The sequence below is a fragment of the Ipomoea nil genome, unplaced genomic scaffold, assembly GCF_001879475.1.
Source record: "Ipomoea nil cultivar Tokyo-kokei standard unplaced genomic scaffold, Asagao_1.1 scaffold1895, whole genome shotgun sequence".
Lineage (NCBI taxonomy): Eukaryota > Viridiplantae > Streptophyta > Magnoliopsida > Solanales > Convolvulaceae > Ipomoea > Ipomoea nil.
In genome coordinates this window covers 1,799,962-1,812,217 of record NW_017618323.1, presented here as the reverse complement: position 1 = coordinate 1,812,217, position 12,256 = coordinate 1,799,962, and the positions used below count along the sequence as shown (strand labels likewise).

The 12,256-nt window shown below is 31.3% G+C and overlaps 2 protein-coding genes across 2 annotated transcripts; one reads left to right on the top strand and one right to left on the bottom strand.

The window, feature by feature from the left end:
* Positions 1 to 421: 421 nt before the first annotated feature.
* On the bottom strand, positions 422 to 4,208 carry LOC109193595 (photosynthetic NDH subunit of subcomplex B 4, chloroplastic). The gene is made up of 6 exons (XM_019344473.1): positions 4,059 to 4,208; positions 3,916 to 3,963; positions 3,267 to 3,429; positions 2,893 to 2,948; positions 2,730 to 2,801; positions 422 to 697 (listed from the first exon to the last, which is right to left on the bottom strand). The coding sequence occupies exons 1-6, from the start codon at positions 4,143 to 4,145 to the stop codon at positions 572 to 574; spliced, it is 552 nt and encodes a 183-aa protein (XP_019200018.1). The 5' UTR covers positions 4,146 to 4,208; the 3' UTR covers positions 422 to 571.
* Positions 4,209 to 8,350: 4,142 nt separating this feature from the next.
* On the top strand, positions 8,351 to 12,005 carry LOC109193596 (uncharacterized endoplasmic reticulum membrane protein C16E8.02). Its single transcript, XM_019344474.1, has 5 exons — positions 8,351 to 8,426; positions 8,472 to 8,899; positions 10,924 to 10,986; positions 11,087 to 11,158; positions 11,676 to 12,005. The coding sequence occupies exons 2-5, from the start codon at positions 8,561 to 8,563 to the stop codon at positions 11,781 to 11,783; spliced, it is 582 nt and encodes a 193-aa protein (XP_019200019.1). The 5' UTR covers positions 8,351 to 8,426; positions 8,472 to 8,560; the 3' UTR covers positions 11,784 to 12,005.
* Positions 12,006 to 12,256: the final 251 nt, after the last annotated feature.

The window sequence follows — 12,256 nt, the reverse complement described above, 5'->3', positions numbered from 1 at the left end:
TACACCATCTAGGGTTCTGAGTCAGAGACAAAACATGGCTGACGAGGCAACACAACAGGAACATCAACTATGGCTGGAGATCAACACGGCTACGCTTCCGCTATCATACGAGGTCAGGTTTCTCGTATACTATGGTTTATTATAGTTAGACTATTTAGATCTAACATCCTTAGCTTCGTCTTGGAGTATATTTGAGGCAGGATGTGAGAATGGATCAACTAAATCCACTCCAATCCATCTACATCTACCAAAAGTTGATAGGACACAAACATGCTAAGTGAAAATTTACAATTGGTGGATTGGATGTGGATTTGTCTTCTTAAAATCCATTACATTTGATCCACTCTGCTAATCCGGCCACTACGAAAACGATGTCGGTTTACACACACAAACACACATAATAACATATAAATACTATAGCCTGGACTCTGGTTGTTTTCCTGTGGTGTATTGCATTTGCATTTCAGTATATGTTTGTGGAAATATAGGTAAATGAGAGGACAGAAGATTGTAGCATCATCATATACATGTTTCTGGAAATTAAAATTACAATATAATGTCAAACAAATGATCATTTGACAAGCTCTTCTTCCTTAGCCTCTTCTAGCTCTCGTAGCCCTTCAACCTTCTGCTCTATCTCCTCTATCAGCTCCTCACGCCATAGCTCCGCCCGAGATCTTTCTTCAATGTCTTCTTGCTGCAATACCCCCACAAATCCTCAATGTTTTTCACATTTATGCTTTACAACTTTTATACTCTTCTTTTAATGCTATCGACTCTATTATAAGTGGTATCTCATATTATACTTTTTCTATCTGATTTAGATCAAAGATTTAATACCCACCATCGAGATTCGATTCTAAGAAAATTATAGAGGTGTCAACTGGACGTGTTTGACACAACTTTTATACTCTAAACATTTAATTTTATCATTATTGTGACATTATTACCGTATTTAGTTTATACTCTAAACATTTAATCCACAATATTTTTCACATTTAATCTTTACAACTTTTAATTTGATCACATTTAATCTTATCAAAGGTGTCATATTTGATCATTTGTTACAAATTTCATTCAATTAACTTTATTTTTTAGACTATTTTGTAACTTTTACAATCTTATTCTTATATTAGCATTTTGTACACGCGATGCGTGAAAATTAATGTCTAATATTAAAACATTGATAAATACAAATAATTAAAAATTATAATTCGAATTATATATACACAAATAATATATGTATTTTGTACACACACATATATAATTTATCATTCATAAAAATTTAATTAAAATATAATCAAGCATTAAATTAATTATATAATAATTTTAATAAATGATAATTAAAAAATAGAAAAAAGATATGATAGATATGAGTGTATGGTAATAATTATCAATGCTAGAATTAAAAAGTAACGTTGTTATAACGGTGTAAAGGTAATTTTGTCTAATAACATTGAAATGTACAACATTTAAAGTAAAATGTACACATTTATTAGCATGCAAAAAGAGGGACATAAATCAATGATATAACCTTGATTGAGACTTATTATGTTTTTAGATTCTTGTTGAAAACATTCATAAACGATATAATAAATAATAACTTGATAAACATTATGGACTAATTTATATAAGAAAAATACTTCTTACACCTCCTAAATTTCTCCTCACATATTTTCCCTCATAATATGGCTCCCAATCATATCATTGGGTAACCATGAATATACTAATCAATCACTAATTAAAAAAGAGATTTAAACCAATCAAATGTTGTTAAGTCAGGAGAAAAAAATGTAAGAAAAATAAATTAGGAATATATAACATTACTTTTTTTTTTTTTTTGGTTGCTCAAAGGTATTCATCCATTCACATGGGTAGAAATTGAACCCCCAATCTCATGCTTAAGAGACAAAGTACTAAACCACCACACCAACCATGTTGGTTATATATAACTATATTATATTATTTATTTTGTTATTTATGAACAATTTTAATTAAGTAGGAATAGAATATTAAAACTATAAACTTACTAAATAGTTCTATAATTTAAAGTTAATTGAATGAAAATTATAATGGAGGACAGAAAGTGACAACGATAACAAAATCTGAGATTAAATTTAATCAAATTAAAAATTAAAGATTAAATGTGCCAATCACACAATAATTGTAAAATTGAAAAAAGAATTTTAATTTCTTCAATGATAAACTCATTTCATCATAATGAAGATTAGCCGAGTTGTTTGTTTAATGATAATAAACTAGGCACTATACACATAAATGTATCAAAAGTTAATTTTTTTTAAAATAAATATTTAATTACTTAATAAACATAAAGTAACAGTGTTGTAAAAATCGGTCTATGCATCCCTAGGCCGAGGCGATTCAGCCTTAGGCGGCTTTTAGTCAGCTGACTGACTAATTGGTCAACTTGATGCCCTAAGCGCTTGAGTTGGGCGACTAACTCGGTCAAGTTGGCGCCCAACTCAATCTAGTCAATACTCAACTCGGTCAAGTCATTTTTTTTACCTGCTTGGTTGCTCATCTTCTATATTTCTCTAGTCATGTACTGAACTAACCATCTAACATATGTAATTGACTAGTTTGTGGGATTATAGTCTAACAACTCACATGTCTTAATTACTGGGCCGCCTAGGAGGTATCGCCTAGGCACACCCCAAATGTCTTATTAGCGCCTTCTGAAACATTGACATAAAGAAGAATGTGTATACCTTATCATAGATCCAATGTCCAGTACCATCCCCACCATCTCCTCTATACTGCTCTGAATCATAGTAGGGATCCTAGTAAAAACAACAAAAATCCAGAAAAACAATTAATTACAACTTTAATTTGTCATTATGGGTGGCAATTTAAGAATTTACAAGCGCTTACTTTAGTAGAACCAAAGAAGCAGCATCCCCAAATAGTGAACATGATGTAAAATGAGTCTAACAATACATCAAGAAAAATAAATTTTAGTTTTGAAAATACAAAAGAAATGGTGTGATAGATACCACAATGAATTATTAATTAAAGGTAAAGTGTTTTCAAAAAAAAATTAAAGGTAAAATAACCGAAGCATGTGTTCCATCCCAATTAAAGTTGTATTGCAAACTTATGTTTATATATGATATGTTCAACACACTCTCCATGTATACTGTGCTTGACGGGTTTCAAGCAATACGTGAAATAGGCTTTTGATAACAAATTAAAGCATATAATTCATCTAAAATAAAAATTTAAATTGATAATTCGATTATACTCACAAACATTTTTTATGGCTGCATCACTTAGATGCCAAACAGACTTGTGAGTGACGAGGTCCCTTTGGCCATCCAAGTGTTCAACCATTACTGCCATCAATTGCAAACCTGGGAATGCATTCACTCTTGTTCTACAACCCCTTCTGCTCTTCCCCCCACCTTCAATCTATACACTCACAATATATATGGAAAACACAAAATCAGACCGTTTGGTTGCAATGACGGAATTAGGAGGAAAAATGAATTGTAATTTCGTGGAAAAGAAATAAGGTATGAATAAATTAAACTAGGAATTTAAATTTCATTGTTTGGTCGATCGGATTAAAATTATTGTCCGCACGCTCTAGCCCTATAGAACATATGAAAATATGTAAATCATGATCCCTTACTTTAAGAGATTCCTCTCATACAGTCGCTGATGAGATTCAATCTCGGATTATTTTTTCTAAACTTTACTCTTGCCACCGAGAGCTGCCCATGTGGGCACCTCTCTACTATACATGCCATAATATAATGAATTTTTTGGTATATATATATTTACAAAAATATTGAGATTAAGAAAGTTTTGCTTAAAAGCTTTACAACTTAGAATCTTTGTAAAGCAAACCAAATATAATCTTTTATTTGGGTAGAAATAAATGCTTCAACCGACCTGGTAACTACTGCAAGGGCTAAAGGCAGAATTTAAGCATTGCCCGAGCTGGAATATCAGAGAGGAAAATAAAGATTAATAATAATAATAATAGGGATAATGGAAAATCACCAGAACTGAAGGTGTGTGTGAGGAAAACTTACTGGTTTAGGAAGTTTTGATGGACAATGAAGAGAGGGGTTATGAATTCTTGGTTTGATAATCGTGAAGCTCATCACAGCTTCAGCCATTTTTCCGTGCTGTGAAAGGATTGGTCTGTAGAAAGCTTAGCATTTTGTTTGTTTTTATTATTTATATTTATTTTTAAAGTTAGGGGGGGATAAGGTGACCATTTGTAACCACTCTCCCATTTTGCAGTAGCAGATAAGAGTCATTTCTCATTTGCATATAATTCAAAATAATTACTACTCAATCAATCCCATTCTTACACTGTAAAAATGTATAATTGTAGCCCACACGGACTTATCTCAATGATTTAGTAAGTAGTATTTGAAAGAAGAGATTAAAGTTTAAATTTCGGCGATGGCAGTGCACAGCCTTAGCTCTGACCTACCTCAATGATTTACATCCTCTCAAATGCTATATGGTCGGTGTGTGATAGATCCTTAGGGTTGAGGATTCAACCTTTTGAAAGAAGAAGAAAAATGTATAATTGTATATAATGACTACTCATTCAATCTCATATTATGTATCACTCTTAAAAGGGCTAAGTTGATGTTATTTATAATTTAAATTTTAATAATATTAAAGGTAGTATTATCAAGACCTTGTGGTCTAATTGTACTCGATTTGGACTTTCATTTAAGAGGTTGTGAGTTTGAGCCTCAGTAGAGGTGTTATTGGCTCTTTGTATTTCAAAAATTAAAGTTAGTATTAATACATAAAATCTATACATTTCAAAATTACAATTAACCACAACACAAATTTTAAATAATAATAAAATACTATATAAAAGTAAAAAAAATAAAATAAAAAAATTAAAGCATCGGAGTTAAAGCATCGAAGTTTGAAATTTGGATGCCTTTCGCGAAACTTGATAAATATCACCAAAAACGAGTCACTTGTGGTTAGAAAATGTCAATCAGATTAGCTTGCTCGGTTTTGAGTTACCTCAATTAAAGTTGTGAGGCTTACAGTTTTTTTTTTTTTTTTTTTTTTTTTTTTTTTTTTTTTTTTTTTTTTAAAATTTAAATCAAGTTTGAAATTCTTGACCTTAACTTTAAAATCACGGACCATTGGGCTTATCCAGTGGACTTAATTAAAATTTTTGACATTTTTAAATTAACACTTTAAATTAGTAATTTATTCTAAATTGAGTGTGAGAATAAAAGTTGACAATAAAAAATGAGAGTCCATATAGTATTTTCTACTTTTACATTCCAACTAGAAATAACTAATATATTTATGCTATAATATAATGATTGTAATAATTTTTTTTTTCGATTGTAATCATTTTTTAATTTTTAATTATTTATTTCACAAAAAAATTACGTAGTAATAAATCTATTAATGAATTTATTAAAATTTTATTTACAAATTTAATAAAAAAATTAAATATGTGTATAAATATAAATTTCATGAATATTTTGTTTCGCACCACTTATAAAACAAAGAAGAGACTTAAATATCCTCCCAAGTGAACTCATTTGTTTGAATTTTTTGAATGGTTTTTGTCAGAATTAAAAGAAAAAATAAAAATAAAATAAAAGAGGGTGCACCTGCAGTAGTTATTTTAAGTGTTAATTTCAGCAGAGGTCCCTTGTTTTTTGTGGCAATTTCAAATTTAGTCATAGACTATTGTTTTTATCATTTTACACCCCAGATTATCGTTTTTTGAACACTTTTGGTCCTTCTTATGATTTATTCTATTTTTAGTAAGGACATTTTTTGTCTATTTATATTTTTCTTTTGTTATTTTTTTTTTGATTTCAACCGATTTAATTGATTTAGAACTTTAATAAAAATCGATTGAAAAATATGGTTACTAAAAATCAGAGGTTATCTAAAGTTCTAAACCAATTAAACCAGTTGAAACTAGAAAAATAACAAAAGAATAATATGAAGTGATAAAAATGCCCTTACTAAAAATAGAAAAAATCACAAGAATAACTAAAAATGTCCAAAAAATAATAGTCTGTGATGTAAAATGACAAAATGATAATCTGAGACTAAATTTGAAATTGCCACCAAAGACAAAGGACTTTCGGTGAAATTAACTCTTATTTTAATTCTTTTGGTGGGCTCATTTTGCAGTGCAAGTTCATTTTACTTTCTCCCTCCGCTTTCTCTCTTTTTCACCTCAACTTTAACCCACAATATCACGAAAAGACTACTGATAAAAATGCCTTAATAATTTATTAGGTCATTGTGATTTACTTCTCAATTATCTTTTCAAATTACTTCTCCATTATTTTATTAGAGCGGGCTGTGAGTCTGAAAACCTGAGCCGAGCCTCTGCTCTCTTCTAGGTCTGAGATATTGAATTATTATGATTTATTTTTGGAAAAATGACACTTTTTTCCTTTTAGTTATATACATATAGTACTTTTCCACCCTGAATTTTTCAAGTGGCTCTTTTTTCCCCTAAAATGTTAGATGGACATATTTACCCTTAAAATAAATATTTCATTTATTTTTCTTCTCCAACAAATTATGACCACGATTCAGTTCAAACTGAACAGACACTATAACAACTAAACTGAAATATTCCAATTACAATTTAGAATCAAAACTTGATATTTAGAGTTTATTAAAATCGCGAACCGGAATGGCCGGTTCATGTTCCGAACTGAAAAAAATAAATTACATTTATTGTTGAATTTAGAGTATTTTAAAATAAAAATAAAATGTTAAAATAAAGACGATTCAAAATCACCAACCGGATCCGGAACCGCCGGTTCACGGTTCAGAATCCAATTTTTTTGATTCGTAATTTTAATGAATTGAAATCTAAATATTGGATTCTGGATCTGAATCATAACCGGAAACTTTCAATTCGATTGTTATAGGGTCCGGTTCAGTTCGAATCGAACTGTGGTCATCCCTACGTATAAGCAATAATTTGTTGAAGAATAAAAATAAATAAAATGTTTACTTTAAGGGTAGGAATGTCAATTTAATATATTAGGGGGGGAAATTACCACTTTTAGAATAATTGAGGGGGCTAGTGTGCTTACATAAACAACTCAGGGAGAAAAAGTGCTATAAGTATATAACTCAGGGGAAAAAGTGTCATTTTCCCTTTATTTTTTTACTATTTTATCAAATTACCTTTCTATTATCTTATTAGGGCACAATATGAAATATTGAGTCATTGCGATTTACTTTTCGACTATTCTGAAACTACCTCAATAGCCTATTTAGACTTATCAATTTTGAATTTATCTACCTAATTTTCTATCGAATTAAATTTTTTAGAGTTAATTACCAAAATGGTCCATTGACTATAGCGAAATTACCAATTTGGTCATTGACTATTTTTTTAACCAATTAAGTCTCTCAACTTTAAAAATTTTAACCAATTTGGTCCTCCGTTTGTTTGACTGTTAGTCAACCGTTAACTTGGGACCAAATCGGTAATTTTGCTATAGTCAAGGGACCATTTTGGTAATTAACTTTAAGGGTGGACAATTCGGTTTAGTTTTCTCGAATCGAACTAGTTTGATTCGGTAATATACAGAACAACCGAACGGTATTGGATTCTTGTATACCGAACGGTTCGATAAAAAACCGATCCGAATTGTTCGGTAAAAAATTGAACTAAACTGAATACCGTTTAATTTTTTTTTTAAAAATATAATAATAATAATAATAATAATAATAATGATAATAAAAATAAATAAATAAATAAATAAATCTAAGTCCCTTGCTGCTTGTTCTGCCGTTCAGCTCATATTCTCACGAGTATCTCTCGTAAATGTTTTATTTGATTTCTTTATGGTTTGTTATCAAAGTTCTATATTATGTGTTATTGTGTTTACATAGTCCATATCCAAAGTCTAATATATAACAAAATAGCAATCCAAAGTTCAAATGATATTCGGTTCGGTTTGATTTTTACCGAACAATTCAGTTCGGGTCAAATTTTTACCAAACCGTTCGGTATACAAGAATCTATTACCGTTCGGTTGTTCGGTATATTACCGAATCTAACTAGTTTGTTACGGTTCGGTTCGAGAAAACTGAATCGAATTGTCCACCTTAAAGTTAATTACCAAAATGATCCCTTGACTATAGCGAATTACCAATTGGTCCCAAGTTAACGGTTGACTAACGGAGGACCAAATTGATTAAAATTTTTAAAATTGAAGAACTTAATTGGTCAAAAAAAATAATCAAGGACCAAATTAGTAATTTTGTTATAGTCAAGGAACCATTTCGATAATTTACTATTTTTTTACCACTATCTTAACATTTTTTTTTTTTTAATCTTATCCAACCAGCGTATCAATATCAAGCTAATCCTACGGCAGAGGTCCCCAGCCACCGCCCATTCTTCTCGAAGACATCAATTCGGAATTAGCGTCAGCCTTGCTTACCAATTTTCCTTAAATTTTTTCGTCGCTTCTCGTCTTCGCAAAGTCCCTATTCAAGAAAAGAGGGTAGACTCATTCTAAATTCATCAAATAATCCCCAAAAGGCAAAGATGGGATTGTTGGATTTGGAGAAACACTTCGCATTCTATGGCGCATACCACAGCAATCCAGTGAATGTGTTGATTCACGTGGTGTTTGTTTGGCCAATTCTTTTCACGGCTTTGATTCCCTTGTATTTCACACCTCCAATCTTGAACGCCTCTCCGATTCAGCTCTGTGACCACACCATCCTCGTCCTGAATTATGGGTTCTTGTTCACCTTGGTTTATGGGATTTTCTATGTGGCTTTGGACAATAAAGCTGGATCTTTGGCTGCCTTGCTATGTTTCCTCTGCTGGGTTTTTAGCAGTTCTCTTGCTCATAATCTGGGTTTCTCCCTCGCTTGGAAGGTAAAGTTTCCCCCTTCTGTATAATTTAGTATATTCAATAAAGGCTGTGTTTTTATTTAGAGTGTTTGGTAAATAGTTGTTAGCTAATAGTTGATTACTTGATTGATTGAGTTAGTGAGTTTGATTAGTTAATAACATTAGCTGATTGTAGAAAAGTGATTGATAAATTAGCTCTTACTAATAGTTGATTACATGAAAAATGGTGTTCTAAAAACACTGATCGAAAAAGTTTTTTGAATTTTAGTATTTTGGAGCAATAAGCTGTTATAAAATGCTAATTAATCAAATACAGAATTGGCTGATAAGCTAAATGCTAATTAATCAAATACAGAATTGGCTGATAAGCTAACTATTGGCCTGGACTATAGCTCTTTTATCTCCTTTAGAATAGGTTGCTTTGTTACCATATAGAAACTGATAAAACTTATATTCACAAGTCCAAGATACTAGAGTATAAATAGAAGAATAAAGCAGGGGAAAGAAGATAGCTACAACAAAGCAACCTATTCTAAAGGAGATTAAAGAGCTTTAGACTAAGACCAAGTAACACATGGAATGTAGTCTCTTTTTATCGGGTTAGCCGAGATTTAAACCCATGACTTTGGTATAGGCTTTGATACCAAATTGAAGGATTGCTCTATCTCAACTAAAAGACTAAGCTGATAGTTGATGTTTATATATTATATGTTCAACACAGAAGTGAGAACATATGTTAAATGCATCTTGACTGACTCAAAAGATGAAACAAATTTTAGACACATCATATGTAACAGATAGGAGAATATTTTTTGTGCCATTTCGGCATTTCCATATAGCCATCCAAGAGATCAAGAGAGGCTTTGCTAGATTTCTTCCTTACTACACTGTAACTGAAATTGTTTCAAAACATATCACAGCAAAAGCGCATACGTTTCTGCAATATATTATGAGTTGTGTATGGTTTTTATGCATCATATCTTGCCTTGACCAATGTTCACATGTTAGTGCCTCTTCGTTTTGCAAATGTTTTTATAGAAACGAGTATCAAGCATTCCATTACATGTTGATATCGATCCAACTATTGATATTATTGCTTGGATCATTTGTCTTGAGTAAGACCCTGAGGCTTCTATTCTAAATAGTAGTAGCAAATAATTGTGAAGGTCTCGCAATATTAAGTTCTATGTCTTTATGTATTTGGTATATTAAGTTCTATGTCTTTATGTATTTGGTTTCCTCCTAGCGATTTGGAATTTCCTTGAATTCCTCGTATGAGTCATATGTGCCTGTAAACTGCACTAGGACATCAGTATGATCCATTCAAAGTACTGTTTCTGCAACCGAGAGAAAGGGAGGACCAATGACAACAACAAATCCTTAGAAATCAAAAAAAATAATTGGGGGTGTTTGGTAAATAGCTGTTAGCTGATTGGGTTAGTGGGTTTGAGTAGTTGATAGCAGTAGCTGGTTGTAGAAAGATGTTTGGTAAATTAGTTGTTAGCTGATAGCTAATTACATGCAAAATGACTTTCTCAAAAAGTTGATCGAAAAAGCTACTTTGAGCAGTTTTTTTAGTTTTAGCATTTTGGAGTAATAAGTTGTTACAAAAAACTAATTAATCAAACACCCATATTGATTGTTTAACCAAGTCAAACAGCTAATAGTGGTCAAATAAGCCAAAATTGGCTGATAAGCTAATTATGTTACCAAATAGGGTCAATATGTTAGACTCATTATGCTATGAGGAAGCTGATCGAGAGAATAAATAATCATAAGCTTTATTATCAAAACCTGAGCCCCACATATTTTTCCATTAGAAATACTGCCTTTAGTAGGATCTTTACCTAAATATGTACTCCGTAATAAGTTTAGATTACATGAATGAAGTAGGAAAATGCATACTGAATAAACTTGTATTTGTGTTCAATTATATTTAGATATAATTTTATACTGATTTGTTTTCTGGCCTACAAAGCTAAATCAACAAAGTATATGTTCTTGAGCTTTTAACCATCCATATGCTAATATGACACACAAATAGCCAGGTCGCTCTTGCTGCTCAGTTGATCTGCTGGACAAGCCAGTTTATAGGTCATGGAATGTTTGAGGTGATGAGCTTTATTTACTAATTAATTTATTTTTTATGCCTTTAGTTCTACATGCCATTCAAGTTGTGTCACTCCCAATCTTCCTTTTTCAATCTTGTAGAAGCGAGCCCCTGCTTTACTGGACAATCTTACACAAGCATTACTTATGGCACCTTTCTTTGTCCTGTTGGAGGTAACCACAGAAATTCTCATGTCAAAGCATAATATCTATGGGAAAATTACATTTTTGGTCATTCAGTTATACCCGTGGTATAAACTTAGTAGTTATATGCTTATCATCTTTAACCTTAAGTTATGCACAAAGTGGCGAGTTTAGTCCTTGAAGGACCATTCTGTCACTTTATTAAGTAACATATTGGTGGCAGAAATAGTCTCCGATGGACTAAAATTGTCACTTCATACATACCTAACTTAAGTGTTAAAGATGGTCACACATATAACTCAAGAACTAAGTTTGTACTCTGTACCACGGGTGTAACTGAAGGACCAAATATGTAGTTTTCCCTATGTATAAACAATAAATATACCGTCTAAGTATTAGTTTAGTCTTTTAGTTGAGATGGAGTTAATCTGTTCTGTCTCAAATAAAAGCGTAAGCTGATAGTTGAAGTGCACATTTATTATTTTTATATATATTAAGCAATGGTTCTCCTAGTTTGTTTACACACAGAATTCTGATTTTCTTGCAGGTGCTGCAATCTTTGTTTGGCTATGAGCCTTATCCTGGCTTCCATGCCAAAGTCAAAGCAAAGATAGATGCTGACATTAAAGAGTGGAAAGAAAAGAAAATTTCTTGAGTAGAAAAATGGTATATTGGTGAGAATATACCATTCTGCTGTTTCTGTGAATGAAATAACAAAGTATATAAGATCAGGCTCAAAATGGAATTGTACTAACAGATCTTGGTATACTGAGAATTTCTTATTTCATTCCAACCATAAAGGGAATACAGATTGCGTAGTCATTGAACCTATTACAACTATCAAGTATTTGATTCTAATTCAAAGTTTGAACCAAAAGTCTTCTATATATTTATGTATTTATTTATTTTAATTCCAACTCTTATTTAGTATCAATAAACAAATTTCTTTCACTTGAACAAATTACAATTACCAAATGGAGGATTAACTTATCATATTTGTACTCTAGAAAATCCAATGGGCAAAATGGGCAATCAATAGCTTAGAGTATAGCTAATTAGCCATGGAGGCTTACATATGATTATATGAAACAGGAGTCTGTTAGGATTTTTTGTCTTTGTACAAAACAA

Coding starts and splice junctions, on each gene's coding strand:
- LOC109193595 (XM_019344473.1), bottom strand. CDS start 4,145: ATGGCTGAAGCTGTGATGAGCTTCACGATTATCAAACCAAGAATTCAT. Junction 2,949..3,266: donor TGCAGCCATAAAAAATGTTT/GTGAGTATAATC, acceptor ATGTATTGTTAG/ACTCATTTTACATCATGTTC. Junction 2,802..2,892: donor GCTTCTTTGGTTCTACTAAA/GTAAGCGCTTGT, acceptor TGTTTTTACTAG/GATCCCTACTATGATTCAGA.
- LOC109193596 (XM_019344474.1), top strand. CDS start 8,561: ATGGGATTGTTGGATTTGGAGAAACACTTCGCATTCTATGGCGCATAC. Junction 8,900..10,923: donor GTTTCTCCCTCGCTTGGAAG/GTAAAGTTTCCC, acceptor ACAAATAGCCAG/GTCGCTCTTGCTGCTCAGTT. Junction 10,987..11,086: donor TAGGTCATGGAATGTTTGAG/GTGATGAGCTTT, acceptor TCAATCTTGTAG/AAGCGAGCCCCTGCTTTACT.